Genomic DNA, 25,378 nt, shown 5'->3' with positions numbered 1-25,378 from the left:
AAGCCCATGCAGGTTTCCTCATAGACCAGGGGACAAGACTCCTCACTTGAGAGAAACAGCAACCTAGTCGCATTGCTCTGCTGGAGCTAGCATGCAGAGGGATGGTCACAGCCTTCCACTTGCGTGAGGGGCAACTACCAAGTTTCCAGCCAGGAAGGTGAAAGGACTAAATTTCTTGTAGATTATTCACATAATTTAAGCTGGGCTTCTGTACAGCACAGCTTGGAGAACACCCTTATCTCTGTGAAGCTCATCAACTCAGATCCTAAGCAGAGACCAAATGCCCTTCTGGAAGGGATGGAAAATCTGGAGAAACGTGGAAAAGTAGATGTCATGAGGGCAGGCAAATCTCAGACCTTCTGAAGCTTTTTACTGGGGCAGAAGGACAAACAGGCTAAAGCCCAGTAAAGCCAGGAGACTGATGACAAGGTGCAGGAGGTTTGGTCTTAGCCCTGCCTGTTTTAGAGGTATTACCTGAGCCCGAATAAGTGACTACCAAGCCCTTGCTATGCAGGGTTTGAGAAGCACACATCAGGGAGCTGAGCACAATAACAGATAGCAGGATAAGCCCCCCCAGTACCCAAGGCAGATGAGCAGAGCAGCTCAGGGATGGCAGCCAGATTCAACCAGAAGTCCAGATCCTCAGAGAAGCTCATGGTGACAAAGCCAGGTCAACATCAAACCAGGGAGTCAGTCCATAGGTCAGAGTCAAGGTTTGCTGATGGCAGCCATGGTCAGGCACCATCTAGTGATCACTTAGCAGCTCCCTAGCAGCAGAAGAGGACCAAGGTCAGGTCAAGAAGGCAGTCCATAGGTTGCAGCCCAAAGCAATAGCAACTGTGACCAGGCACAGTAAGCCAGAAACCAATACTCCTACCTCACAGCTCAGGCAGGCACTGAGGGCCCCAGGCTGAGCATAAGTAGAGCACCTAAGCCACGGGTATGGGTGGAGACCCCAGGTAAGCCTGGTTAGGGCATTTAAGGCCTATTAGTACCCTTAGGGCCCTGACAACATAAGCCTCTCTCCTTGCACAGTGACTTGAGAAACTGGACGGGAGTTTCTGCTCCTCAATGAGCAAAGTATCTTTGCTGAGAAGAACCCAGAAGTGGTTTATACCTTTCCTTGCTAAACTGAAAAACCTAATGTTATCTTCAGAGAAACTCTTGGTTCCTTAATAGCTGGCTAAGCTGGGATGTGGGTATCTTCAGAGCAGAGGAAGCAGCCTGTATCTGGAGCGCTGATGTCTGTTGACTCTAAGGAGAGCCATGTACTAGCTCACATGGACTACTGGCATTCCTACCTATGTGGTTTGATGGGACTGAAGCTCCTTGGCACCTTTTACATAGGACAGTTACTTTCAAATCTCCCTGAGCACTAGATAAGCCAGAGAAGAAAATTGGCAACTCCCCTGGGTTCTCCACACAGCTTCACCTCACCTTTAAAGGGAATTGACTTGCAAGATGAGCAGAAAGGAGCACAATCCACTTCCAAGGAGATTTTGCTTTACAGATGCAGTGCTCAGCAGCCCCTCAAGGCTCTTCACAAACATTTAGTTGTGGCTGAGGAGCATGCTGCATGGCTGGAGTGGTTGGCAGATCAGTGCTCCATGGTAATGGAGCCACTAAATCAGTCAAGGCAGCAAGAACTGCATAATAGATGCAAAATACAGCAGAAGTCTGATCCAATTTTGGCTCTGCCTTGTTCAGTGGAGAAGTATTTTAGGAGATGGAAAAATACTAGGGAGTTCAGAGTGCATCCTCCCTGCAGCATGGCATGAGGGGTAGCTGTATGCAGTGACTCACCTATGTCTGTAGATGCACATCTTCTGTAAACATATTTCCATACTGTCTTCATGGCTCAGCAATCACATGCTGGAATTCAGGTATTTGAGTCAGTTGAGGTCAACAAGGACAGAGCCATAAGCACCTGAAATGGTCCTCCTGGTTGAACTGCAGCTGGTTGGCCTCCTCTAGGACACAAAGATGATGCTATCCAACACAACTGCTACACCTTGAGCACATTTACACTGGGAAAGTTCTTGTCAACCAGTTTCCAGACAGTTCTTTAGTAAACACACAGGAGGTGGATGGAGTGCATTCCAGCCAAAGTCTGGCATGGGACAAAGTGAAACACTGCTGGTCCAGAAATGCTGCATATGCTGATTTTTCCAAGTGGCTTGGCATTAATTTGAGGGAGGAAAAAAAATTATTACTGGGGGTAGAACTTCCCCTACTCAAGGGGCATCTTCCATTTGACAAGCAGACTCAGAAACAGCCGCTAGCACACTGGATACCACTCAGGACTTGCAGATGCAGTGTGTTGGTTTATGATCACAATAAAGACAGAAGCTATCAAGACTCTAAACCCTGTCAGTAAGTAGGAAAGAGCTTGCAGGAAGGGGAGGGAGCTTGTCTGCCCCTTTTTTCCAGGTCACATACCCTTACATGTTAGCTGGTTATTGGCCAGCACCTGCTCACGTACCCCCAGCAGGCAGGCACGTATGCAATGTTTGTATGTGTGTGTATATATACATTCCTTGGGCTAAGGTCATAACAGCTTTTTATGAGATGCAGAGAGCCATGTTGTTCTCTCAGGAGTGTGCACACAGCATGTTCAAACTAAACTGGATCAGGAACTGGCCCATCATGCCCTTTTCAAATCAAGATGCTCTTCCAAGCCAGTCTCACCCAGCATTTACCAACAACCATAATCCCAAGGCGGGGATGACCACTAGAAGGGACACTGCCTGGCTTCACAAGTCCTTGTCTGCTTTGCAAGGAGCACCCTCATCATCTTCCATCTGAGCCCAGGCGCAGCCTGTCATGGACAAACCACACCTCTCAAGACTCTTGCTTTTCTCCCAGGTTGTCAGAGGCACTGTGCAATGTTTGAACCACAGCAGCGAGAAGCCAAGTGCTCAGGCTTGGCTAAACTCAGGGTTGTCAGGGGAGTAACTCCTCGTTTCATGAGAGCACAGTTTGGCTTGCCGATCTCCAGCGCCCTGCAGTAAAATCCTTGCTATGTTCAGCTGGAACATGCCCCCTGGCAAGGCAGTCTCTGTTCGAAGCAGCATCTGTTTTCACCCCTGTCTGCACCCCTGTCCAGACCAGACACCTGATGCTGTCAACAGCCAAAGCTTGCTCCAGGGAACCTGAAAAGCTCAGTGGCCGTGAGAGGAGGAACATGCCTTCAGACTGGCATTAACACTCCATGGAGTGGCTGATGCCAACTTTAGCAAGGGCACAGCTGCAAGAATTCACTGCTCTGCTGGATGCTGGCAACACAACAAGGTGGGAGGGCATAACTGCCTTTGTAGTGAGGGTTCAGGAGAAGGCAGAGCGAGCAAAATGACAAACAAGTGACTCCAACGATGGCATCTCTCTGCTGACACTGCTCACACTGTGTGCCAAGTGAGGCAGAAAAGAGCACAGGAGGCTGGAGTAAGTTGTAGGACAAAACTGAAGGGTGACTGTCAACAGCCCTGTCCAGCAACAGGGCAAGGAGCTCAAAAACCCAGAGTCCCACTCCATTCCTGTGTATTCTCTCATGGTTTGCAGGGACATGCTTGGCCATGTGTTTAACTCTCTACAGGCATAGCAGAGGCCTCACAAGGTTGCAAGTATTTAGGAAGCATTTTGTATTTCTCTAGTGCAACACAAAGCCTCTTTCTCCTCTCACACCCAATGTTCATTCCCACAATACACAACATGCTTGACAAGCTTGTTTCATCCCTCATTATTGCTGGTTTTGCTATCTCAGGACCAGCACTTTCCCCAGTAAGGGATGTGGGTTCCCATAGAGCTGGGCACAGCTTGCAAGTGCTAGCAGTTGCTCTCCCCAGGGATGGCCTCTGCCCCTGGCCTCTGGCATTAGGAGGTGAGGTGCTAACAGCTCTGTGCCCAGCCCTGAGGAACCACGGGCCTCACCATGCGGTTCCAGGAACACAGCAGCTCTGCCATCCCCAGTGCACACCCGACCCAGGTACACATTCGGGGGCAAAGGGCTAGCTCAGGCAGTGAAGGCAGGCCAGGAAATTGTCTCTATAGGCTGCCTGCAGAAAGCCCTGGTAGACAGAGACCCAGCGGGAAGCGAAAAAAACAGCCAAAACAGTTAAACAAATACACAGGAGGGAGCTGGCAGACAGAAAAGGCAACACGCGGAGCAAGTTTCGGGCTGAAAGTCATGTGCTAAGCCCCCAGCAGGGTTCAACCCCTGCTAGCTCCCGAGTAACAACCAGGCTGAGAGGACGCACGCACGCACATCACCATGACAAACGCCACAGCGCCGACAGCCAGGGACATGTCTGCTTGGCCAGCACAGGATTGCAGCAGCCAGCTCACAAATTCTCTCAAGCACAGGCAGTAGGAGGCTGGAGATGCTTTAACAGTCCTGCAAGTCTAGTGAGGCAAAGCATATTCGCTAGACCTCAGCTGCATCTTGGAGAGGGTTTACTGCTTCTCCCGGACTGGAATCCAAGTGGCAGCCAAGACATGAGATCAAGGTTGTCTAACCCAAGAGTGGGAAAGGGAGGTGGGAGATACATAGTGTGACAGGACAGCCTCAAAGTGATACTAACATTAACACAAGAGAGAGCCCCACAGAGGGATCAGTGCTCCAATAAGCAGTCAAGAAAGGGAAAGAGCCATCGCAGGCAGGCCCTTGGTGGAAAAGGAGGCATTCATGACGCTGTCCTGTGGACAACCGTGTCCTGTTATCTATCCATGGTGAAGATGTGCCACAGCTGAGACCAGCACTGGCAGTTCCTACTAATCTGAAAAGCAAACACGGGATGTGTTTGTACCCAAACCCAACCCCACAAACTGCTGAGCAGCTGGTCCAACATCCAGGTTGCTCAGTTATGCTCTTCCTTCCCCCTGTGGCTGCAGGAGTTCCCAAAAGAGGAGGAAACACAGAAGTATTGAAAAACAAATATATTAAAAATGCACACAGTAAAGAAAACTGCATGTGAACACTGAGCCCATCCTGTCCTCCCTAAACACCTCCAGCTCAGGGCTCCTCCATTGCTACTCCCAAAACCAGCACCGTGGCCACTTCACCCTCAACAAATGGGTGTGAGAGATGGTGTTCAGTTTAGGTGCCAGCACTTCAATCCAGCCATAAATTCACATCTGCTGACAGCCGTGCAGAGAGAACGCCCAGTAAGGCAGGGGAAGTCCCCTCCCTAAGGCTTCTGGACACTCCCCAGCATGTACTGAAGCAGATTTCACTGCCCATACAGGTCACCACTAATATTAGAAATAGTTATGTTTTATTTCAGTTCTTATTTTCCTCTGCCCCCCCATGTTTCAGAAACCAAGCACAAGGTCAACCCATGTGGGCACCTGGGGAAATGTCAAGTGTCAGGCACAAAGGCCTGGAGCTGAGAGGCTGGCTGGTTCACGGAGAGTTGAAAGTAGTCTCAATTATCACCCAGCAGGCTGCACAGTCACCAGAGATAGGAAAAGAGAATCCCTGAGGGTGCTTGCAATGCAAGGGGCGTGGATAAGGCAGACAAATGCTTTTCCAATGCTCCCACTCATTCCCTCCTGCAGAGGAGCCCATAACAACTAGTGACAAATAAACAGCAAATGTGCCATCTATGCGGCCAGCAATTCTCTCCCTGTTGTGCTTAGCTACAAAAACAGTGAACAAAGTTGCTAAACAGACTTGGCTGGGCATTTAACTACTTAACTCTGTTCTATTTACAAGGTCTTCAGCAGCTCAGCGCTCCCTTAATCCACAAGACACAAAGCAAGCAAGAGAACGTGCAGCTTAGTCCCTCTGGATTGTGATCTCTGTAGTGCTCCTGGGAGGGCTGCAAGAGGGAGGTCTCATCTCACAGAAGCATGTGGTGAATTCTGCTGCCAGCCTCAGAACTGCTGGACAATCAGCTTCCGCTTCACATCCCGGCTGAACCTGTTCATCCTGAACACTTCACTGTCGTAGAAGGCAGAGAGGTTGTGGATGTTGATCTGCCGAGCCTGGGAGGAAGGAAGGAAGGAGGGGAGAGGTAAATGTTTATTTAAAAAAAAAAAAAACCAACAAACCCACAACAAAACCATGTGGTTTTCCATAGCAAGAGGCCGCATAAAATTTGACAGCAATCTCTGCTCTGCTCAGCAGGAACCGAACTGCAGTAGCAGGGGAGACTGCAGGTCAGGAAGAAAGAAGCATTGGCAGAGCTGAGCAAAAAGAGGATGCTGGCTCAGCATCTGCCTGCTCTCTGGCTTGTCCTTTTACTTCCACTAGAGTTAAACGTAACTACTATCCAAAAGCCCCTAATACCTCATCCAGTGGGAGACAGTTTTGCAGGACATCTCTAACTGGGGGTGCTCACACCAGCAGCACCAAGCTGGTGGCTCTGGAAGTAATTACTCCACACATTTGATGCAAGGAGCAGAAAAGAATAAAATACTGCTTTAGAGGCAAGCAAGGCCAATATACTGCACATAAGGGCAGAGCCAGGAGCACAACCCCTGCACCAGGATGAGGATGCATTAAGGAGGAGAAGGGGGGAGCCTCAGGAAGGACTGGGAAAGTTCAAACAAGCAGAGATTTTTTTTCTCCTCACTGCTTCTTCAAATGCAGGTGCCAGGGAACTTGTGTCCTCATTCACTTGCAAAGTGCCAGTCATACTGCAGGTTTACCACTCCAATACCAAAGCTTTATGGGGGTGCATAAGAAGTGATGGGGAAGAACAGGGCACTCCCAGAGAAGAGCAGACAGATAAGACAGTTCTGATTCTGGGTTAAATTGATTAATACCATTTTTTTCTGGTACCATTAACTCAGGAAGGGAAGTTACAAGTCTGAGAACACCTCTGGTTCTGAGGCTGCAGACAGAGAGCAGGAACCACACCCAGAGAAGGCTTGTTACAATAACCCCATACCTTATCCACCAGGTCCTTCTCTGGGACTTCTATGGTGTCTTGCTGGGCCCCATAGCGGTTTCTCTGGTACATCACCTGCTCTGCGACCAGCTGCTTCAGGATGAACAGCAGCAGCTCATTGTTGTCTCGCTTGAATGAAAGGTAGCAGGAGAACGTCTGGGAGGGAGGATGAGATGAGCCAAGAGGGTCAGGAACCAAGTGACACACTGCGGTCTCCAATGCCCAACACCAACTAACCCCCTCCTCCCACAGAGCACAAGGGGAACCAAATGACAGCGCAGTCACCTGCGCCCTTAGTGACTCTTAAGGTACTTGGGCCTTGCTAAGCTGCCACCTGCACATGCAGTTAAAACACAGTCCTATGACAGCCACAACACTCCTCTGCCAGCTGCTCTTATACCCATTAAAAATCTCTGGAGGAGCCCTATCACCAGCCCTGGTGCCTCTTGGGGGCTGGCAGTGCACTGCTGTGGAGGCGTGCTGTCCATGGGGGAAGCAGCCGTGGGAGGGCTGGCCCTGGGGAAGGCATAGAGCAGCTTCCCTTACCCAGACTGTCCTGTGCCTCCTCCCCAGCAGACGCTCGCACTTGGCAGCTGTTCGCAGCCGAAGAGAGAGGCCACGAGTTGTCCAGACTGAGGGCAGACACTCAGGGTGGATAAATGCCAGGCTGTGGCCAGCCAAGAGCTGTTTGGAGCCAGCGCCTGTCACTCAGAGAAAAGGGCAGACTGTGCACTAAACCACAGAGAGTGCTGCCCTGTGGTTAACTGTCCCCTGAGAAGCTCTAGAAAAAACGTGAAGAAACTAACTGCCTGCTTGGCTTGATCACCTGGCAGCAGCAGCAGTGGGAGTCCCGTGCCAAAATAACAGGGAAGGCATCAAAAAAGACAAGAGACGTGGCCGTGTTTTCGATGCAGAGGCTCGGGGCACATTTCCTTCTCAGCCCCAACAAAAACAATCCCCCAACAAAAACAATCCCCCAACAAAAACAATCCCCCACCACAGACTAACGAAGGGCAGTCACGAAGCAGTGCCTTCGGACTCACAGTACCCCTTTACACAGGCTCAGTGCCTAACTCTGCAGGACACACCCCTGCAGAGCCTGGAAGAGTCTCTTCCTGCAGCCAGGGCAGTGCAAGGAGGCTGCAGTCAAGCCCACACAGTCTGGGGCACAGCTACAGCCCTTGGCTCAGCCGATGCCCACCTTGCGCATGCTCCGCATGATGCTGAACTTCTGCGTGTCGATGAAGCTCTCCAGCATCACCCGGATGGCCATGTTGACGTCATCTTCCACCACATAATCCCGCAGGTGCATGCGGGCGTGAGCCTCGGCCATCCGGATCATGGACTCAATGTGTCGCACCGTGATGGGGATGCTGCCAGTTGCCTAAGTGGGGAGAAGAGAAGGCAACTCTTTACTGAAGGATGAAAATCATAGGGCAAGACAGGTGGCTTCTGGCCCAGGACCTACTTCACACTGTAGGGAGCTGCTCCTGGACCTTTGAGGACTCTCAGGCTAAGGAGGCTCTGCCACCTGCTGGCACGTTCTGCACAGAGTGGTACAGGCTCTCCAATTCGACATTTTAATTCAGCAGGGTGTTAGAGAATGCTACGTGGGGTCCCTCATTCCCATTATTCAGTGCCTTTCCAAGAACAGCAATCCCAGTTTCCTCCAGCAACTTTTAGGAGGAGTTAAAGAGGCAAGAAGCCAATTAAAAAAGATCTAATTTTCCCAAGCTCCAAAAATCTTCCTCTGACCTCAACAAATTCCTCTTCCACTTGGAGAGAATGAAATGAGCCTGAGAGATCCCACGGACAAAAGAGAAGGGCATTTCTACACAGAACAGCTCCCTGTAATGTACCAGGAGCATATGGGTCTGAGCAAATGCAAACGTCTCCTGTAGGCCTGCCAGACTGGTGACAGTAAGAGGACTTTGCCATGGCAGGCACTAGTACATGGGTCCAGCCCATCAGTCCACAGATCACCAACAGGTAAGACTCTGCATTTAGATGAAGAATCATCTGTTCAGCAGACACTGCAGGATCTGCCTGTCTCTCACAAAACAGTGGCACAAGCTTTTGTGACGGGAACGGCAAGAAAGTGTCAACATATGCTGGAGCAGTCTCAGGCTGGTTTGCAGTCTAGCTACATACTTCTTCCGCGCTTCCCTCAGTATTCTCACCATAGACTCTTTCCTGAGGTCACTGTACATCCGGGCCACCTTGTCCTGGTCCATCTGGTTGAGTTTGGGGTGGACCTTCTCTTTGGCATAGATGATATATTTCCTCAGGATCTCCTGGGGAATGGGTTCAACCCCGTATGTGTTAGTAAGAATGACCTCATTGGCATCCCCATTCACTGCCTCCTTGTTACCTGGGTGGTGCTTGACATGGCTGCCAACAACGAACCGGGCAAGCATTTCATCCTACAAGAGAGCAGCAGACTAACAGACACTGAAGACTCTCACTGGATAGCAAAACACAGCAGGCAACTGCAGCTGAGCATCCCAACAGCAGCATCACAAGCCCAGCACAAGCTCAGATTCATAGCAGAGCTTGTACCTGCACAGGGTCCACTGTGTCTCTCACCACGCACAGGATATCGAATCGAGAGATGATGGGCTCTGTCAGGTCTACGTTCTCCGAGAAAGTTAACGATGGGTCATATCGCCCACCTATATCATAGAGACAAACCTCAAAGTCAAACACAGGCTCCAGGGCTGTAACTTTGAAGCAAGCATAGACCTCCTGCACAGAGACTTTGCTGCTCACTTGATCTGCAGAAACCAGGCAGAGGGAGGGGAAGCTGCACCACAGTTCTCATGACAGCAGGACTCATGCTGGAGGACCGAGATGGTTCTGTGGTCTCTCAGCACTTACCTATGGGATTAGCAGCAGCAATAACGGTGCAGCGGGCTTGCAAGGACGTGACAATGCCTGCTTTGGAGATGGAAATGCTTTGCTGCTCCATGGCTTCATGGATGCTGGTCCTATCTTGATCATTCATCTATGAGAAAGCAAGAATGACTTAAATTGAGTCTATGTCTATACCTATCGCCCAATACACCAAGGAATCAGCTCCTCATGCTCTGAAAAAGTAGCAAGCTGCACTATGGACCAGTAAGGGCCTAAGCAAACGGCAGCAGTCTTAGTCAGTTGGGAGATGGCACCATTAGTAATAGCATCTCCTCATCGCAGAGGCTACGGCTGGTCCTTCCACAGCTAATCCTACTCACAGAGATGAAGCTGGGCCTCACCTTGTCAAATTCATCGATCAGGCAGACGCCTCTGTCAGCCAGCACGAGGGCTCCTGCCTCCAAAGTCCACTCCTTGCTGACCGGGTGCCTCTGGACATAGGCTGTGAGGCCCACAGCAGAAGCACCCTGGCCAGTGGTGAAGATTGCTCTGCTAGACGCCTTCTCTATGTATTTAAGAAACTGTGATTTTGCAGTACCGGGGTCTCCACACAGAAGTACGTTGATGTCACCACGGACTTTGTGTTTGCCGCCTACAACAGTAATGGGAGAGATACGTTGGCAGCTGAGTGCACAGCTTGACAGCAACCCTGCCCTGAACAGCACAGAGCTGAAGGGAGGCAAAGAGTAGGCAGGGAAACCACTTTACAGGGAAGTTGCGGGAAAAAGGAAGTCAGCTTTGGAGGCGGTCAGACGTGTAAAACAGCACTTCTAACCTTGCTGAACACATCCTTTTAAGAAGGAGATGATAACACATCAGGACACCAAAAGGTCAAACCTCTGAAGGGGCATCAAACACGACCTCCTAGAGGAGGAGGAATAAAAACTTGCCCAGGTTTTCAGCAGGAGCTGTTTTCAATCTTAGTGTTCCTACTGTCAAACCAGATTTTTCAGCATGTTAAAAGCAGGCAATTCCATCACAGATATCCCTCAGTCTGTTACCTTGTCTGTCACCAAGACACACAGCCAACTCTAACCACTCTCACTGCAACACCACAGACAAACCCAGATCCGTTTGCTTCAGATGAGCGAAGCAGCCCCAAGTGACACAAGCGACACCCACCTGGGTTTTTGGGCTCTCCACCGAAGAGAGCTAAAGCCAAGCCCCTCTTGATATCTTCGTGCCCATAAATAGATGGGGCAATGCTGGCAAAAATCTGAAAGGAAAACCAGAGGGCTTGTCCAGGGAATAGCGTTTCCGAGTCTGGGCAGAATTTGGCATGAAAATCAGCAAAGGGCTGTATTTACAGTTGCCCTTACAATACTGCTATCTTTGAAGAGTCTTTTATCATCCATGGTGAGGGGGCTTTTTCAAAGGTAACTACCCACCCAGAGTCCCCTAAAGGTGCTTCACAGAAATAGTGCTGCTGGGACATGACAGATTGTGTAGTCTGGTGCTGGAAGCTGCTGTCGCTGCCTCCACACTCCAGCTATGCACAAAGTACATTGCAGTGGCTGTTATCAGCTGTTGTCAAGCTGGAGACCTTGATTTGAGACTTACTCACTGCACATGATAGTAGTTGGGTGGGCTATGCTGCACATGAACTGTCATCATGGTCAAACATTATGAAAAACCAGCTTATTTCCCCAAGTTATTCAGATAATAGCCCGATGCTGCAGAGTACTGACGTTAAAACACTCCTGGCTCAACTGAAGCTGCTCCACCCACTGGGAAGAGCAGTCAATACAAAAACAGCATGACCAAGGCAACAGAGCGAAGTCCCCCTATTACAGAACTTAAACCTGGCCCAAGTGAGGTTGAACATGCACCAACCTAGGAGCTTTGTTCTTTCAAGTATTGGATTCAGGTGTTAGCACGCAGAGAGAAGCAAAGCTAAGATCTCTACCACAGCTTAAGCTAAGTAATAACATCCCCTTAAGGGGATTGGAAATGCAAGCATTGGCCCCTCAGAACGCTTCCCCCGCTTTGCTTTCAAGATACAGGGAGAGAAAACAACGATCAGATATAAGCAAGGTCTGAGTGTCTCTCACCCGTCTTCCAGCCCTGTTGTGATGTGGAAGGCTCAGAGAAGGAAGGGGAGAACAGAAACCAAAAAAATTTTACTCGCAAACGTACAAGGAAAGTTTCTTATTTACTTCCCTCCTATAACTCACTCTCAGCAACAGCTATCCGAGAGCTACAGAAGACCAGGACACCATTCAGAAGGAACTGGGATTTCTAAAAGTTTCTTTAACAGCTGTTTAGCCAGCTGACACCTTTCATCGCTTTCTGATCCAGCCGCCAGCCGATGGCAACAGTAAAAGAAGGGGCACCTAAGGGTGACCTACCTTCTCCCCAATTTGCTCATCCTTGGACAGACCCACAATCACTTTCACATCTTCATCAGTCAGTTCTCCAATTGCCAGCTTGTTGTCCTTCTTGGCGATGTGGTTGGCCAGGATCACAGTCGCGAACACTGGGAACCCATTGGCAGTGTTCAAGGAGCCATCATAGTTGTTGTGGTAGATCCCTGTTAGCTCCTGGGAACCAGATGGTATGTCAGTGCCTGCACAGTACAAAACAGCCCCCTCTCCATTTTAAGATACAAGTCTCAACAGTAGCTGCCCAAACACATCTGAGGACAATCCCTTCCCACATCCCCACAGATGTTCCCATGATGTCATTGTCAGAGTTTAAAAATGCTCTGTGCTCACCCCACACTTGAGTTCAACAATGTACTCACAATCTCATCCCCTGGCTTGCAGCTGTCAACCAGATCGGCGAGGAGAATGGCATCCTTGGAGCGGGGCAGCCTGCCGGCAGCTACCTTCCCAGGGCTCTCCTGGATTTTGATGCGCTGGTAGTTCTGATAGACTGTCTGCAGCAACAAAACAAAAGTTACCCAGCAAGTCTGGCGGGCATCAGCACGGCCAATGCTTTTCAAAGTCACCTCACCAGAGAGGGCCCATTCAAAGATTTACTGTACTTTGGTTAGAAAACTATGGGCATGGGAGGATGGAGGTTGTGAGGAGCAATTCCAGGGTATGATAGACAACAATGGGGACACGAAAGCACTTTGCCACATCTCCACACCACTGTTTCAGCCTCCACAGTGTTTGTCTACCCAAACACTGGACCAGTTCCTGTGAGAAGGATGCTCCACTTGTGATACTTAAAGATATCAAAGCAAAGAATGAAAGTCAGGAGCTTCACATCAATGATTTTGCTACTGTCCTCTGGTTTCCTTAGCTGTCAGATCAGGAAATACTGACGTAACTCAGGAAGGAGGAGAGCTGGACAGTCTGCGTCTGAATTTCTACAATATGGATAGGTAACTCTGTAGCACAGAGATGATTGTGGCAGAAGATTCAGCCCAAACACTGACAATGAAGCAGTAAATTACTTCTGGCTGCTAAATTGGTCAGGTTCAGGTCAAGAGCTCAAAGAGATAAGATCTATCTTCACAGACCCCTGCATACAGCAGTAGACACCTCTTCTGGGACCAAGCTGTTCAAAGTGTGGGAGCCAAGGCTGGGCTGGAAGGAACAGGGGGTGCAGCAGCCTGGGCAGGACAAGCAGACAGTCCCGCCCAGGCAAGGACATATCTTACCTCTTCCATGTTGATTTCAAAGGGGCCAAGAGACTGACACTCTGGACAGGAACCAGGTTTCACCTCCTGGTTCTGGGACTGGAAAAAGGGTCCCAGGATGAAGCTGCACTTGCTGCAGTTGTATTTGACCATGCTGAGCTGAGGCAGGACCCCTGTGCAACTCGTCACCACTCCGCTGGTCCGGATCAACTGATTCAAGTGCAGTTGCCTGAGGAAAGAGAGATGCTGGATGCCTGCAGGGCACAGAAGGCCTGCACCCTGCACAAAAACTCTTGCTACAAGGCACAACTGCCAAAGGCCTAGTAAGAAACAGTTATCAGTAAGAGTTTTCTTGCAGGGTTTGCGTTTTACTTTTGGAGACATTGAAGTTCATCCTTAATCTGACTTTTTTTTCTGTAATAAGCTCAGTCATCCTTGTTGGACTTATCCAGAGCTTTAGCTTGCAGACTAGTTCTCCTGAGCACTAGTTCTCCAACAGCTGCTGCAGGCCCCACAGCCACTGCTGGTAATTCTGCTGCTTACCTGAGTGACCGCAACTCCTCCACCAGAGGGAGGTGGGAGATACGGACATGGATCTCCTGAGCAATACGATCATATTTGGGGTACATCGCCAACACCACCTCCTTGGCTGCTTCATCAAAGATCTTCAGCATTTCTGCTGGAGCCTCAGGCAGAAAGTAGGCAAGGACATGTTCCTGGGCTGCCAGATCCTCATAGTTCACCACCAGACTCTCCCTGTTCTCTTAAGAAAAAGATGGGGTGAATTGTATTTTCAACCTACTCACTCCTCAAGGAGTCTGCAAAAGACAGCCAGAACAGACAAGCCTATATCCTGCAGGCTGCAGTTTGCAGATGTCTGCACCTTCCCTGAAAAGTGTTTAGAAGTCAACAATTTGAAAATGTGTAGAAAACTCTTTTTAATTTTTTTCTCTGACAAATTCTTCAGCAGCACCAAGCTTGTGATTTTTCCTTTCCAGTTCAGCAGAGACACTTCCCCAGCTCAGCGTTCCTGAGACTCAAAAGCCTCAGCCCAACACACAACTCTCCCACAGACCTCCAGGAAACAGAAGTTAATAGGAGAGACAACTATGCTGAATGGCTGGCAAAAACCCTCTGTGTCTTATGTTCCTGGAAAGGGACAAGATAAATGCCTTTTAATTCCTAGCTGTGTAACACTGACCCTGATCCACTACCCAAGCTTCTGGAGCTTCTGTCTCAGTATAAAGCAGAAATACGAACAGTTACAGTTACATGAGCTGTTCCTACATGTGACAATTTCTGCTTTTAAAATTTATCAGTGATAGCCTTAATGATTGCTTCTTCTGGCAGTGCCTAGTTAGAATACAGGACTGCAACACTGACATGGTTTTCCAAGTCACAAGGTCCATTTGTGTCCCTTCACTGGATAATCCACTTTCCAGTGTGAGAAAGTAACCGGCACAGACAGCAAGCAATTGTTGTCTCTTTCAGATCGCAAGCTTGCAGACCACTGTCTGCTGCCCCACATATTCTTTTGCTAGCATTCCTACGATATGAATATTAATGAGTAGCAGACGCCAGGGGCCTTCTAATTAGTCAGGCAGAATCAAAGGAGATAGTAGACATGTTTCCATTACTCATTTATCTCCATCAGCATCCGACTTTCTTAAAGTGCTGACTCAACGTCTGGGACAAACAGGGCAGGCGGAAAAAATCCACCTATGGACTGGATCACTGCAAAGTACCGTGACCCACATAATGAGGAGAGAGACTCTAATCACCCAGCCCTACCTTTGCACATGTCACTGATCCTCTCCTTGAAGACATTGTGCCCATGGTCATCTACATGGGTCTTCAAGAAGTTTTTGAAGCGGTGGTAGATTTCAAGCCGGGGAGCTGCCATGGAAACCCACTCCCTCACTGAATGCCCTTTCATGTCTTCCAGATTCTCAATGCTCTCAATCATGTCTTCATCCTCCTCTTCAATGCCGTCGGCAGCCCGTTCTGCCAGCCGCCTCTTCCGTGAAGGACGCTCTTCATCTTCATCGTCACTATCTAAGGGTTGGGACAAAGAGTTGTTACAGAGTTGAGATTCCCATTCCCACTCTTTGGATTAGTCATGGTTGGATTGCATGGGCTGTGGAAGCAAAGCGGTCAGATCCTGGGATACAAAGAACTATCCCAGGCCCACCCTAAATCCAGTTCTAGTCTGGCTCCTACATCTTCCATAGTGTAGCTAAAGACTTTATGGGGGTGAATAAGATTTGTATGCAACAGCACATAGTCATGTCCATTAATGTACCATGGGACGAAGGCCAAGGAATGGGCTTCCAAGTGCATCAAAGATCCTCCCATCCAGCCCACAAAAGTTTCTATAGGAACACCAACAAACTCCACAGCATATGCTTGGTAGAATCCCAAACCCTTGATACAGGCCCAGGATCCTGACTTTGTTTCCACAGCGAACATGCAACCAGAAGAACACACCAAACGAGCTCCTAGGAAGCCCACCTCAAAGGGATCATGCACTGGGGAGTCCAGCCAAGCCCACAGCCAGAGATTTCACTAAGAGCCCAAATACACTGGAGCTCCAGGGACCTCTTTGCTACACTGAGGGTGAGAGTTCAGCTTCCCTACAAGGGCTAGCTTACTGTCAACCACACAGGGATCAGCAGCCCACTCGGTATGGCTCATCTGCACCTACCGTAAAGCAGCCCCCTCCTCATGCGGCCCAAGCCTTGCTCCAGCTCGCGATCTCGCTGCCTCATTACTCGCTCTGCGGCTTCCCGCTGGCTGGCAGTCAGCTCCTCCACGTCTTCGTCGTCCAAGGCCAGGCCCTCTGCTTCATAGACATCCAGCTCGGGGATGGGGCGGTAGTCCCTAGCACACACACATAACCTTGAAGCAGGCCAGTCCCCAGAAAGCGTTTCTCCAGCCCTTCTCCGGCTACTGCTGGGTAGGTGTCAGGACAGTTGTTCTGCAGCAAGACAATGCGTTGAGCAGAAAGGCACTTCACCATGGAAGATGCCCTGCAGTACAAACGGCTCTAGCACCATGGTTATGAATGCCAGCATTCAAGCCTTTGTGTCGTGAAGTTCACCAGCTTGCCAGCAGGCTTGGCTGTGTAAAAAAAACGTTAAAATTTACACCTGCAGGAGGAAGGAACTGGGCTGGATACACATCACACATCCAGGGAGATCCTGGTTTACTCACACTGGATCATGATGGCAGTTTGCTCCCAGCTTGCAATTCGCTCAGTTCTTCCAGGACTCAAATGACACCATGCCCTGACCTTTGTCCACTGTCCAGCAGCTTTTCAGCCCCCTCACTCCAGCCACCAGCACAGCAGCGGGACCCCAGCGTGGCTGAGAGCCCCCTCGCCATGCAGCTGGCTACACTGACGTCCTGTTAGCAAAACCCCATCCCCAGGCGCACCCCCCCAGAAGCTAGCTCCCAGCGGTTTCCTTACCTTTCCATCCCTTCCCCGATGAGCTCTTCTCCTTCTTCCTCCTCTTCGGGGAGCCCCTCGGTCCCCAGGAGCCCTTCGGACTCATCCTCGAAGGGAGGCAGGTCCCGGCCGGGGCTGGACGTGAAGGCATCGCCGCGGCGTGAGCTGCGCACAGGGCTGGTGGCCACCGCCTGCGACTCGGAAGAGTCCTGCGGGGACAGGAGGGAGAGGGTGAGGGCGGGGGGCCCGGGGCACCCACCTCCCTGGCACCGGGCCGTGGGGCGAGAGGGGAGTCAGTGATTCCAGAAGCCTCTGCAACAGAGGCAGCGGTCAGAAAGCGGCCATGGGATCATCGATGAGTCCTCCTTCCCGGGGGGGGGGGGGGGGGGGGGGGGGGGGGCAGAGATTAAAATAATCAGCCCTCCTTGCAAATGACAAAGGAAAAGCGCGGGACAGAGAAGGAAATCCATCTCGGATCGCAGAGCAGCCGGAGCGGAGGGGAAGGGCTGCGATCCTCCCCCGGCCCGGCTCTTCTCCCCGGCACGTGGGAAACTTCCCTGCTTTTCGGGTGTCCCCGGCGAGCGCACCCCCATTTCCTCTACACCCCCCCCCCCCCCAATCCCCTCCGGACCCCGCGCCACCGTGACCGCCGCGCCAAGACTCCCGCAGCGGAAAGGAACCGGGGTCTGCACCCCGCGCGAGTGACACCCCAACTCGCCCCGCTCCGCTGCCCCGGCCCGGCCGCTCACCGCCATCGCCGCCGCCTCTTCCTGCCCAGCCGGATTCCGCGCGAAAACAGACCCACGTGGTCAGCAAAAGCGCGCGAAACCTCATGAATAATGGATAGCCTCGGGGGCGGGCCCCGCCCCGCTGCGTGAATATGGATGAAGCGGCGGGCGGGGACCACGGCCAGGGCCACCGTCACCCCCGGGCACGGCCAAGGGGGCTCGGGCAGCAGTGGCGAACTTCGGCAAACACTCCTCTGGGCTCCAGGGGGCCCCTCCTGCCGGGAACCTGAGTCACGGGAGAGATTCCACTGGGAATTCCCATGTCCATGTTCTCATTTCTGCCTCTTCTGCAGCTAAAAGCAAGTCTGGCTTGACCAGGTTTGCCACTGACCCATGAGACACCCACCTGAATCACCTTTATTCTGTCTCACACTAAAACTACAAGAGGTGGGAAGAGGGTTCTGGTGGTTGGGTTTTTTTTGGTGTGAGTCTGTGTGTAGTAACAGTAACAGGGACACATCTGTCTCTGCAGTTGCTTGGTGCAGCGAGCAATGCCATTTAGGAGACAAAATGAAGAACACCTGTCCCATAGAAACTGGAAGAGGGATTCAGAGAGCAAAACAAGCAATGGGCTGATGTCTGGCAAGGAGGTGAAACACTTCCATTCTAGGCCAGAGGCTCTTGCATAACAGCAGGTGGTTTAGGTTTTGGAGATCTGTCTTCTCTGAAGTGTTTCTGGCCATTATTTAGTATCAGTCTGTTTCTGCTCTGGGCTGCATTCAAGCGTGGGACAGTAACCCTGAAACAGGAGACACCCGAAGCAAAAGTGACTGAAGAGGCAGCTGACAATCATAGACCTGAAATGGCTCTTCCAGGAGCCCGGCTGAATGATTCAGCCTGGTACGAATATAGCAAAGCAGAAGCATCACGATAAAAATAGGAGAGTGGCTCAGCCTCTTCTCTGTGACACACAGCAGGGCGCTGGCTGGTTCTTGAGTGACACAGGCACGGGGACTCCTCCAGAGATGCCCCCACCTGTAGACTACTAGAGGCCACCATGGCTTAAAGGAAGGTAGCCCAGGACCTGTGTAACATGGTGCTGTCTGACAAGGCCTAGGTGACATGCTGTGATGATCCAGTCTCACCACAGGGTGATACTGTCTCTCCAGGCACTGGACAGCTGGGTGGACAGACAGCTTTTCTGTGTCTTTTCCAGAAGACCATGCCCATGTTCTTGTTTTCACTGTTCTCTTTGGGTGCCAGCTACAAGTGGTCCTGTGCTTGAGCTGGGGTGCTCAGCCTCTTTGAGAAAAGCTGAGGCTGGGTAGCTGAAACTATCCCTAAAATCAGGTGGCCACTATGCACAGGTCAGGGCACCTTCTGCTGTGCTAGAGATGATGCACTGGGGCATGCGAGAGGGCTGAGATGCAGACAGGGCCCAGACTGCTCACTGGGTGAACTCAGCTGAGCACCAAACTCCTGACTTATCAAAACACCCCACTAAGATTTTGCAGCCTGGTGGCTTATAGCACAGGAGGAGCCCTGGGGACTGAATTCCCTGTGAGAAGAAGGGCAGAGACACAGGAGTGCAGCCCAGGTGATATCCCGTGGTGCAGATTTATGCTTAATAGTAGAAATCCGTAAGTTGGTAGAGCAGCTCTAAAACAAGACAGGTACATCTGTCTCTGCAGTTGCTCAGCACCTGAACAGCAAAGCAGTTTCGAATGAGAAGTAATATCCTGATCAGTAGACTGACCTAATAAAAGCTGAAAAAGTATTGCAGAGAGATAAAATGTCCTAGAAGAGTGGAATTTGATGATGATCCGAGGACATAATGCTGTCCTGGAAACCATGACTGCACCTTCCGCCTCCGACACCTGCAAGTCAGGTGAGCTTGCCAAAGCACAGCAGACTGCAGCAGGTACAGCGCCAAGTGCCAGCTTTCCTTGGGGCTCTCAAGGTTATACCAAGGCTGCTAAACATCACCTCTTGTCTTGCTTCTGCCTGGCAACACCAAGTGACATAGCAAGGACAAAGGCAGTGAGCTCCGCCATCTTTATGCACTGGATGGAGGAGATGACACAGAGAGCAGCAGTTCACAGCTGACATGGGAGGACGTGTGCAGTTGAGGAGATGGGGCAGTCCTTGGAGGTGGGAAGAGTTATGTTTGCACACACCATATCTGGGCTGAAAGGCAGGGCTTGTTAATACAAAGGCACCACAAGTGTGGATTCCCCACCTTCTCTGTTTCACGTAAAAGCTGAGAGACAGCTTTTGGATCTGGTGTCCCAAGTGCTGTGCTCTAGCCTCAGAGTGAATCAGATAGAAAGAGCAGGTGGATTGGAAAGCAACATCTCTCCTTCTGACACAGATATGTGGGAGGTAACATCTTCAATTAGTTAGTGCCTGAGGCTACAAGTGAGAAGATGTGGATTTTACTCTTGGCTCTGTTACCAAGGCACTTTTTAGGCAGAAGCACTCCACCTGTCTTTAAACAGAATTGTCCCTTGTATAACTCAGAGATGTTGGTGCCTGCTGAGCCTTTGAGCTTGGATCCATAAATAGAACATGTCAAAATATTGCAACATGATTAAACTGAAGGACAGTGTGAGAAGAGACAAGCTAAGGACTGGCTTCTCCAGGTGTCATTCCAAAGGCATGACACCAGCATAAAAACCTTGTTCACCCCAGTGGAAAATCAGAGGAATAGGGCTGAGGCAGGCAAAACAGCCTCAGGGTATGTCCCCTTCACGAGGCTGGCTGCAGTGAAGCTCGAAAGTTAAACCTGAGAAGTGGATCAGGCAGACTTGGGTTGGGAAAGATGTATGTGTGGGGTAGGCCTGAAACCCTCTCTGCATGCTAGAGCAGGGCATGCAAACTTGGTCAATACGGGGATCTTCTAAAGGCTTTGTACAGCAAATTTCAGCTTAACAGAAGCCTTGCATTCCTATAGAAGCAATCCCTAGAGCCCCAGGTGAACCACAGGTAGAAACTGTGCCAGAATTTATCCTCCAGTCCTTGAAATGAGTCAGACAACAAGCATCCCCCTTGAAACTCTGTTCACAGTCAGACAGCTCTTACTGCTGAGAATAACCTGCTGATATTTAGCCAGTTATTTCCTTTAATTTCCTTTTTAAATCTTGGCTCATTTGTCCCAGTTATCTCCCTGTTTACTCTACTAAACTTCCCTTTTCTTTGCCTGGTATTTGCACATCCATATCCTGCTAATTATTGTGTTTCCCTTTAGCTGCTATCATTCAAGCTACGCCAAGTTAATTCTGTCAGCTTGACGCTTTCCTTAAAAGCCAAACTCTACAGGTTGTTAATCATTCTCTCCTGCAGGGACTTGATTATAGGATCCAGTCCATGGAAGGAAATGATTGACTCCCGTGCCTTGCAATTAGTAATTCATCTACAGAAGGAGCCTGTTTCTCCTCGCCTTGGAGGTGTGTGACGATATGGGTGGCTGCTGGATCACACGAGCATTCGCTGTTGTGTGTGATGTTGCATTGCATCGTCTGAGCTGGAAGACAAGATCAGGTTGTAGAAGACAGAGACGGCGCATTACAAGCAGCCTTTAACTCCGTCTGCCTGTGGTGAGGACAGGCTTCTGCTTGGGCAGGCCCTCGGGGGTCACTGCCCTTGCCCTTCCCCACCACCCCACGCCCCACACCACAAGATGGCGGTGGGGCCTGGCAGGCCTGGGTGAGCCGCTGATGCCATGGCTCCTGCATGGTGAAGAGGTGCGAGGGCAGGGCGGGGTGCACGTGCGGGCAGCCGAGGGCAGCGGGGGTCCCACAGGAAGGTGGGTGAGCCCCAGCCCGGCCCGAGGGCGCGTGTGGACCTCCATCCCGGCATGGGAGAGGGTTTGAGGAGAGCGGCCGGGGTAGACCTGGCCCCCAGGCAGTGGGGTTCAGCATTAGGGCTCACGGGGAGGCTTTGTTACTGCCGAGCATTTCAGGACAGGCTCGGGGAGGGGGCTCAGCACCCCGGCGGTGACGGCTGCTGTCAAGGCCAAGGCCGCGCCCTCCCTCTGCGCCCCGTCCCGCAGGTGGACGGGTGCACACAGAGTACCTTTAACGCGCGTCAGGCCCGCCCCTCGAGTCCCGCCTCCTGCCCCTTCCCATTGGTCCGTGCCGCTATTTCTTTTGGCCTCTTTGACAGCAGCTCTCTCCTCTTGGTCTCTGATTGGCCCAAGCAGCACCTCTCTCGGGGACCCTCTCTCAATACCGCTTCTGGGCCCGGCCGAAAAGGCGTCGGCCCGTCTGCCCTGGAAGCGCGGCGCCCTGCTTGAGCAGCTCTTCAGCGACGCTCCCTGGCTGAGGGGAGCGGCGGGGCTGGGGCCTGGGATGGCGGGGCTGGCCCCCCGCGACTGAGCGCCGCCGCCGTGGAGGCAGGGCTGGGCCCGTGGCGGGTAGGAGCGGGGCCGGCGCCGGGAGGGGGGCTTACGGGGAGGGGCTTGCGGGGAGGGGCGCCGGGGCTTCTCAACCCGGGGCGGCGGGGCCTGCCCCGGCGGCACGGCCTGGCTGCGGCGGGGGCCGCGGCCCGCTGAGGTGAGCGGCGGGGCCGCGCTCCGGGGCGGTGCGAGGCCCCGCGGGGTCGCCGGGCTCCGGCAGCCGTCCGCGGGTGAGAGGGGAGCCCGAACGTACCTGTCAGTCTTTAGCAGCCCGCGCCTCGCTACACGGCTGCTCCTGGGTTTTTCGGGAGTTCGGCAGGAAGAGAGCTTCGTGCCTTGCCTGGGGCGCTGCGGTTCTTCGTTACCGCCGGTCTCAGCTTGGGGGTTACTGGTGGCCTGGGTGGACCTCGCTGCTCCTGGGGTCTCTGCCCTGTCTTTTGCAGACGTGTCAGCCGGTCCCTGAAAGGTACCTTTATGCTGGCTCTTGCAGCCTGGGAGCCCGCCTGTGGCAGGAGCGTCCAGAGGCGCCTTTGCCTAGCCTGAAGGGTAGAAAGTAACTTCAGATTTTCTCCAGCTGTGGTTCCTTTAACAGCCTTTAAAACAGGCACCGCTTCCTTGCCAGCGCAGAATGAACTGACCATGTACTGGTACTTTGCTTCACTTGCTGCCTTCTTGCTTGTCTGTGCGCTCGCCTTCTTGAGGAAAAAGAAACCAAAACAAAACAGGAAACTTATTTCTGAAAGACATCCCTGAACTGGGATTCTCTTCTCTGATGGTTTTGGTTTATTGTTGATGCTTCTGCTTTTGGTGTTTTTCTTTGGCTGTTTTTAGCATTGCAGTTCCTTTCTTTAAGTTTAGTTCAGGACAAAACTTGGAGAAAAGAGAGATCCTTGATCACTGGTGGAAAATCCCTGTCTTGTGAGTTCCAAGGGTGAAATGCAAAATGCAGTTGTGACCAAATTGAGGCTTGAAGAGCCATCTTAAAAAGGAAGAGAAGAAAAAACAAAACTGGTGTTTTTTCTTTTTTTCTTTTATTTTTGAGCATTTCAGTTATTGAAGTAACAGTAGTATTCAAACAGGGATCTGGACAGTGCAGTTTTTTCTTGCACAAACACTAGTGTTTTAAGGAGCAGTCTTAACCCTAGTATAGTCTGTACTTGCAAGATTTTTCTGATACAGTTTTTGTAAAGAAAACTTTCATTTTCCTAATTAGATCTGAAACTCTGGTAGTGTGTAATTCATCTTTATGTGAGTGGGCTTTGAGAGCATAGAGAATTGCCCGTGATGTGAGCCCAGTATTTCACTGAGCTCTGATATGGGGACAGTGCCATGAATCAAGAAGCGACATCCCCTCGGTGAGAGGCAGTTGTTTTCACTGAAGGTGCAGCTGAGCCTTGCCCGGTGCTCCCCTGGCAAGGCACGGGGGCGTTCTTGGTCTGAACACAACTTGGGAGTCCTGTGCCTGGACAGAGGCGTGGGCCTCTGCCGGGTCAGCTGTAGTGTTGAAAAACATTGTGTTTTGTTTTGTGGTGTATGGTGAATAGAACTGCCTGCTAGAAGAAAAAGGGAGACCAGGACTGTGGTGCTGGTTTCCTCTAATGTGACTGTGGGGTGACTTTACCCCCGTTGCATAGCTTGGGTTGGCTGAAGTGAACAGCTCTGTGGAGGCAGGGTGTGGTGAGTGATCTCTTGGATATGCTCAGCTGACTGGATTTGTTTTGGACTAGACAGGGCAAGGGTTTGGACAGTGTGCTGTAAGGAGCAGAGTTGCTGGGGATGACAAAACCTGTCCGGATCCTTGCTGTCCGTTCATGGTCCTGTCGCTGTGGAATTTTTGCTGGTGATTTTGATGGGAACGGGACAGTTCTCCAAATCCTTGCTGTAGGCCTTAGCTATTAGAAAAGCACGACGATCATGCTGTCTGGCTGATGGCTTTGACTGCCCTTTCCTATGTTGGATGTTGTGTTGCTCTGCTTTGTGTGTACTCTGTCTTGGGAGGAAGAACAGAATATTAATACCAGGCTGTAGTGAGCAGCCTGGCTGAGAGGTAAGCTTGATTCTGTTGTGCCCTTTGAAAGCTCATGACTGCAGCCCTGTTACATGTGACCAGCTTCTCTCCTTATCAATAGCTCGCTGCTGTTTCGTGATAGCGGTGGCTTCTAGGGAAGAAGAATGGAGCCTGTTTTTTCTTTTTATAAGGAAGGTATTTTCCCCATGTAATTCTCTCGTAGCTTTATGCTCAAGCTCTTTTCAGAGGGACAGGCAGATCAAATTCCTTGTCCCAGAAGAGATAGTAGAAGGGTGTGATGGTTTGCAGTTGATGATGTCATACTACCCATGGTTTGTGAGGTTTTTCTCTACCCTTTCCCAGCTTTTTTAAAAATTAGGTAGATTTTTTTTTTGTGACAAATGTGAACATACTTGTCCTTGCTGCTACTGAGATGCGGAGGTGTTTCGGAGGAAGAAAACGGAGCAAGATTATTAACAGAAAAGAATTCTCAACAGTGTTGATTCAGAGAAATGAGAAGCTGGAGGGAAGAGAGGACACTTGTAGAGATAAGTCTGGGATGTGAAGGTGGTTTGCTGGAACATCTACTAGAGCTAGGATTTCTTGGCACAGATTTGGCACAACAGCACAAAGCTTATCTTTCCAGGTCTGCATGTGTTTATTTAACGTGACGTCTCTTGTACAGCACAGCATACGGCAGTTGCAAAAGAAAAATCCCAGCTCAGCGAGTGTCTGTCAGCATGGATGAATCAAAGGGAGGGTTCATTAGCTGTGAGGGTGGGATGATCCCCTTACCCCTCAGAAGACCTGGGAAGAGTCTCAGCCTCTGAAGAGAAAGAAGAGTCTGTGGCTGACAGTCTCGAGCAGTTTGTGGGAAAGGTGCTACTGAACTCTAAAAGCTCAACAGATGACACAGGGCTGTGCTGATTCTTTCCAACTTGTGAGTCAGCCAGAACCTCGCAGGGAAAATACCTTCTGAGTCCTGTCATGGAGGCTTTCAGTTTTTGCCATGCCAGCCAGGGCTAAAGTCAAACAGGGCAAATTTTTTTCAGAGAAGTCCTTGATTAACTATAGCACACAGCCTGCTAGAGTGCCGTCTCTGGCAATGTGCATATTTAAGATGCTAGCTGATAGAGGTGTTTGGGTTTGGGTTTTGTTTTTTTTTTTTTAATCTGTGTGTTGTCTGTGACCCCTTCTTTGGGAGTGCCGGGAGAAGTGATAGGAACTTGTGTTTGTATTCAGCTGGTAGCTAGTCAAGTGCCTTAAGGGTAAGTCAAGTTTTAGGGTGGGAAGAGGAAAGGATTTGCACAAGGTGATACATTGAATCAGGAGCAGGCTTAGTAAGGTAAATGAGATCAAAACTCTACTATATGCTAAACCCTGATCTAAAGTGCTGTGTGCCATAG

The 25,378-nt window shown here is 50.8% G+C and overlaps 1 protein-coding gene across 1 annotated transcript; it reads right to left on the bottom strand.

The window, feature by feature from the left end:
- Window positions 1-5,871: 5,871 nt before the first annotated feature.
- MCM2 (minichromosome maintenance complex component 2) lies at window positions 5,872-24,961 on the bottom strand. The gene is made up of 18 exons (XM_086470632.1): window positions 24,945-24,961; window positions 21,515-22,259; window positions 17,646-17,843; window positions 16,862-17,049; window positions 16,097-16,272; window positions 15,184-15,447; window positions 13,936-14,155; window positions 13,414-13,621; window positions 12,547-12,681; window positions 12,152-12,343; window positions 10,926-11,019; window positions 10,145-10,395; window positions 9,768-9,894; window positions 9,450-9,562; window positions 9,071-9,313; window positions 8,092-8,274; window positions 6,891-7,046; window positions 5,872-5,982 (listed from the first exon to the last, which is right to left on the bottom strand). The coding sequence occupies exons 1-18, from the start codon at window positions 24,959-24,961 to the stop codon at window positions 5,872-5,874; spliced, it is 3,621 nt and encodes a 1,206-aa protein (XP_086326758.1).
- Window positions 24,962-25,378: the final 417 nt, after the last annotated feature.

The sequence above is a fragment of the Leptosomus discolor genome, chromosome 9 (assembly GCF_034619465.1).
Source record: "Leptosomus discolor isolate bLepDis1 chromosome 9, bLepDis1.hap2, whole genome shotgun sequence".
NCBI lineage: Eukaryota > Metazoa > Chordata > Aves > Leptosomiformes > Leptosomidae > Leptosomus > Leptosomus discolor.
This window is presented reverse-complemented; position numbering and strand designations above follow the sequence as displayed.

Excerpts from the sequence above, each read along its gene's own strand:
- MCM2 (XM_086470632.1), bottom strand. Across the intron at positions 15,448-16,096 it reads GAGGAGGGGGCTGCTTTACG|ATAGTGACGATGAAGATGAA; the intron begins GTAGGTGCAGAT and ends CCCAACCCTTAG. Across the intron at positions 10,396-10,925 it reads TGGAGAGCCCAAAAACCCAG|GCGGCAAACACAAAGTCCGT; the intron begins GTGGGTGTCGCT and ends TTACTGTTGTAG.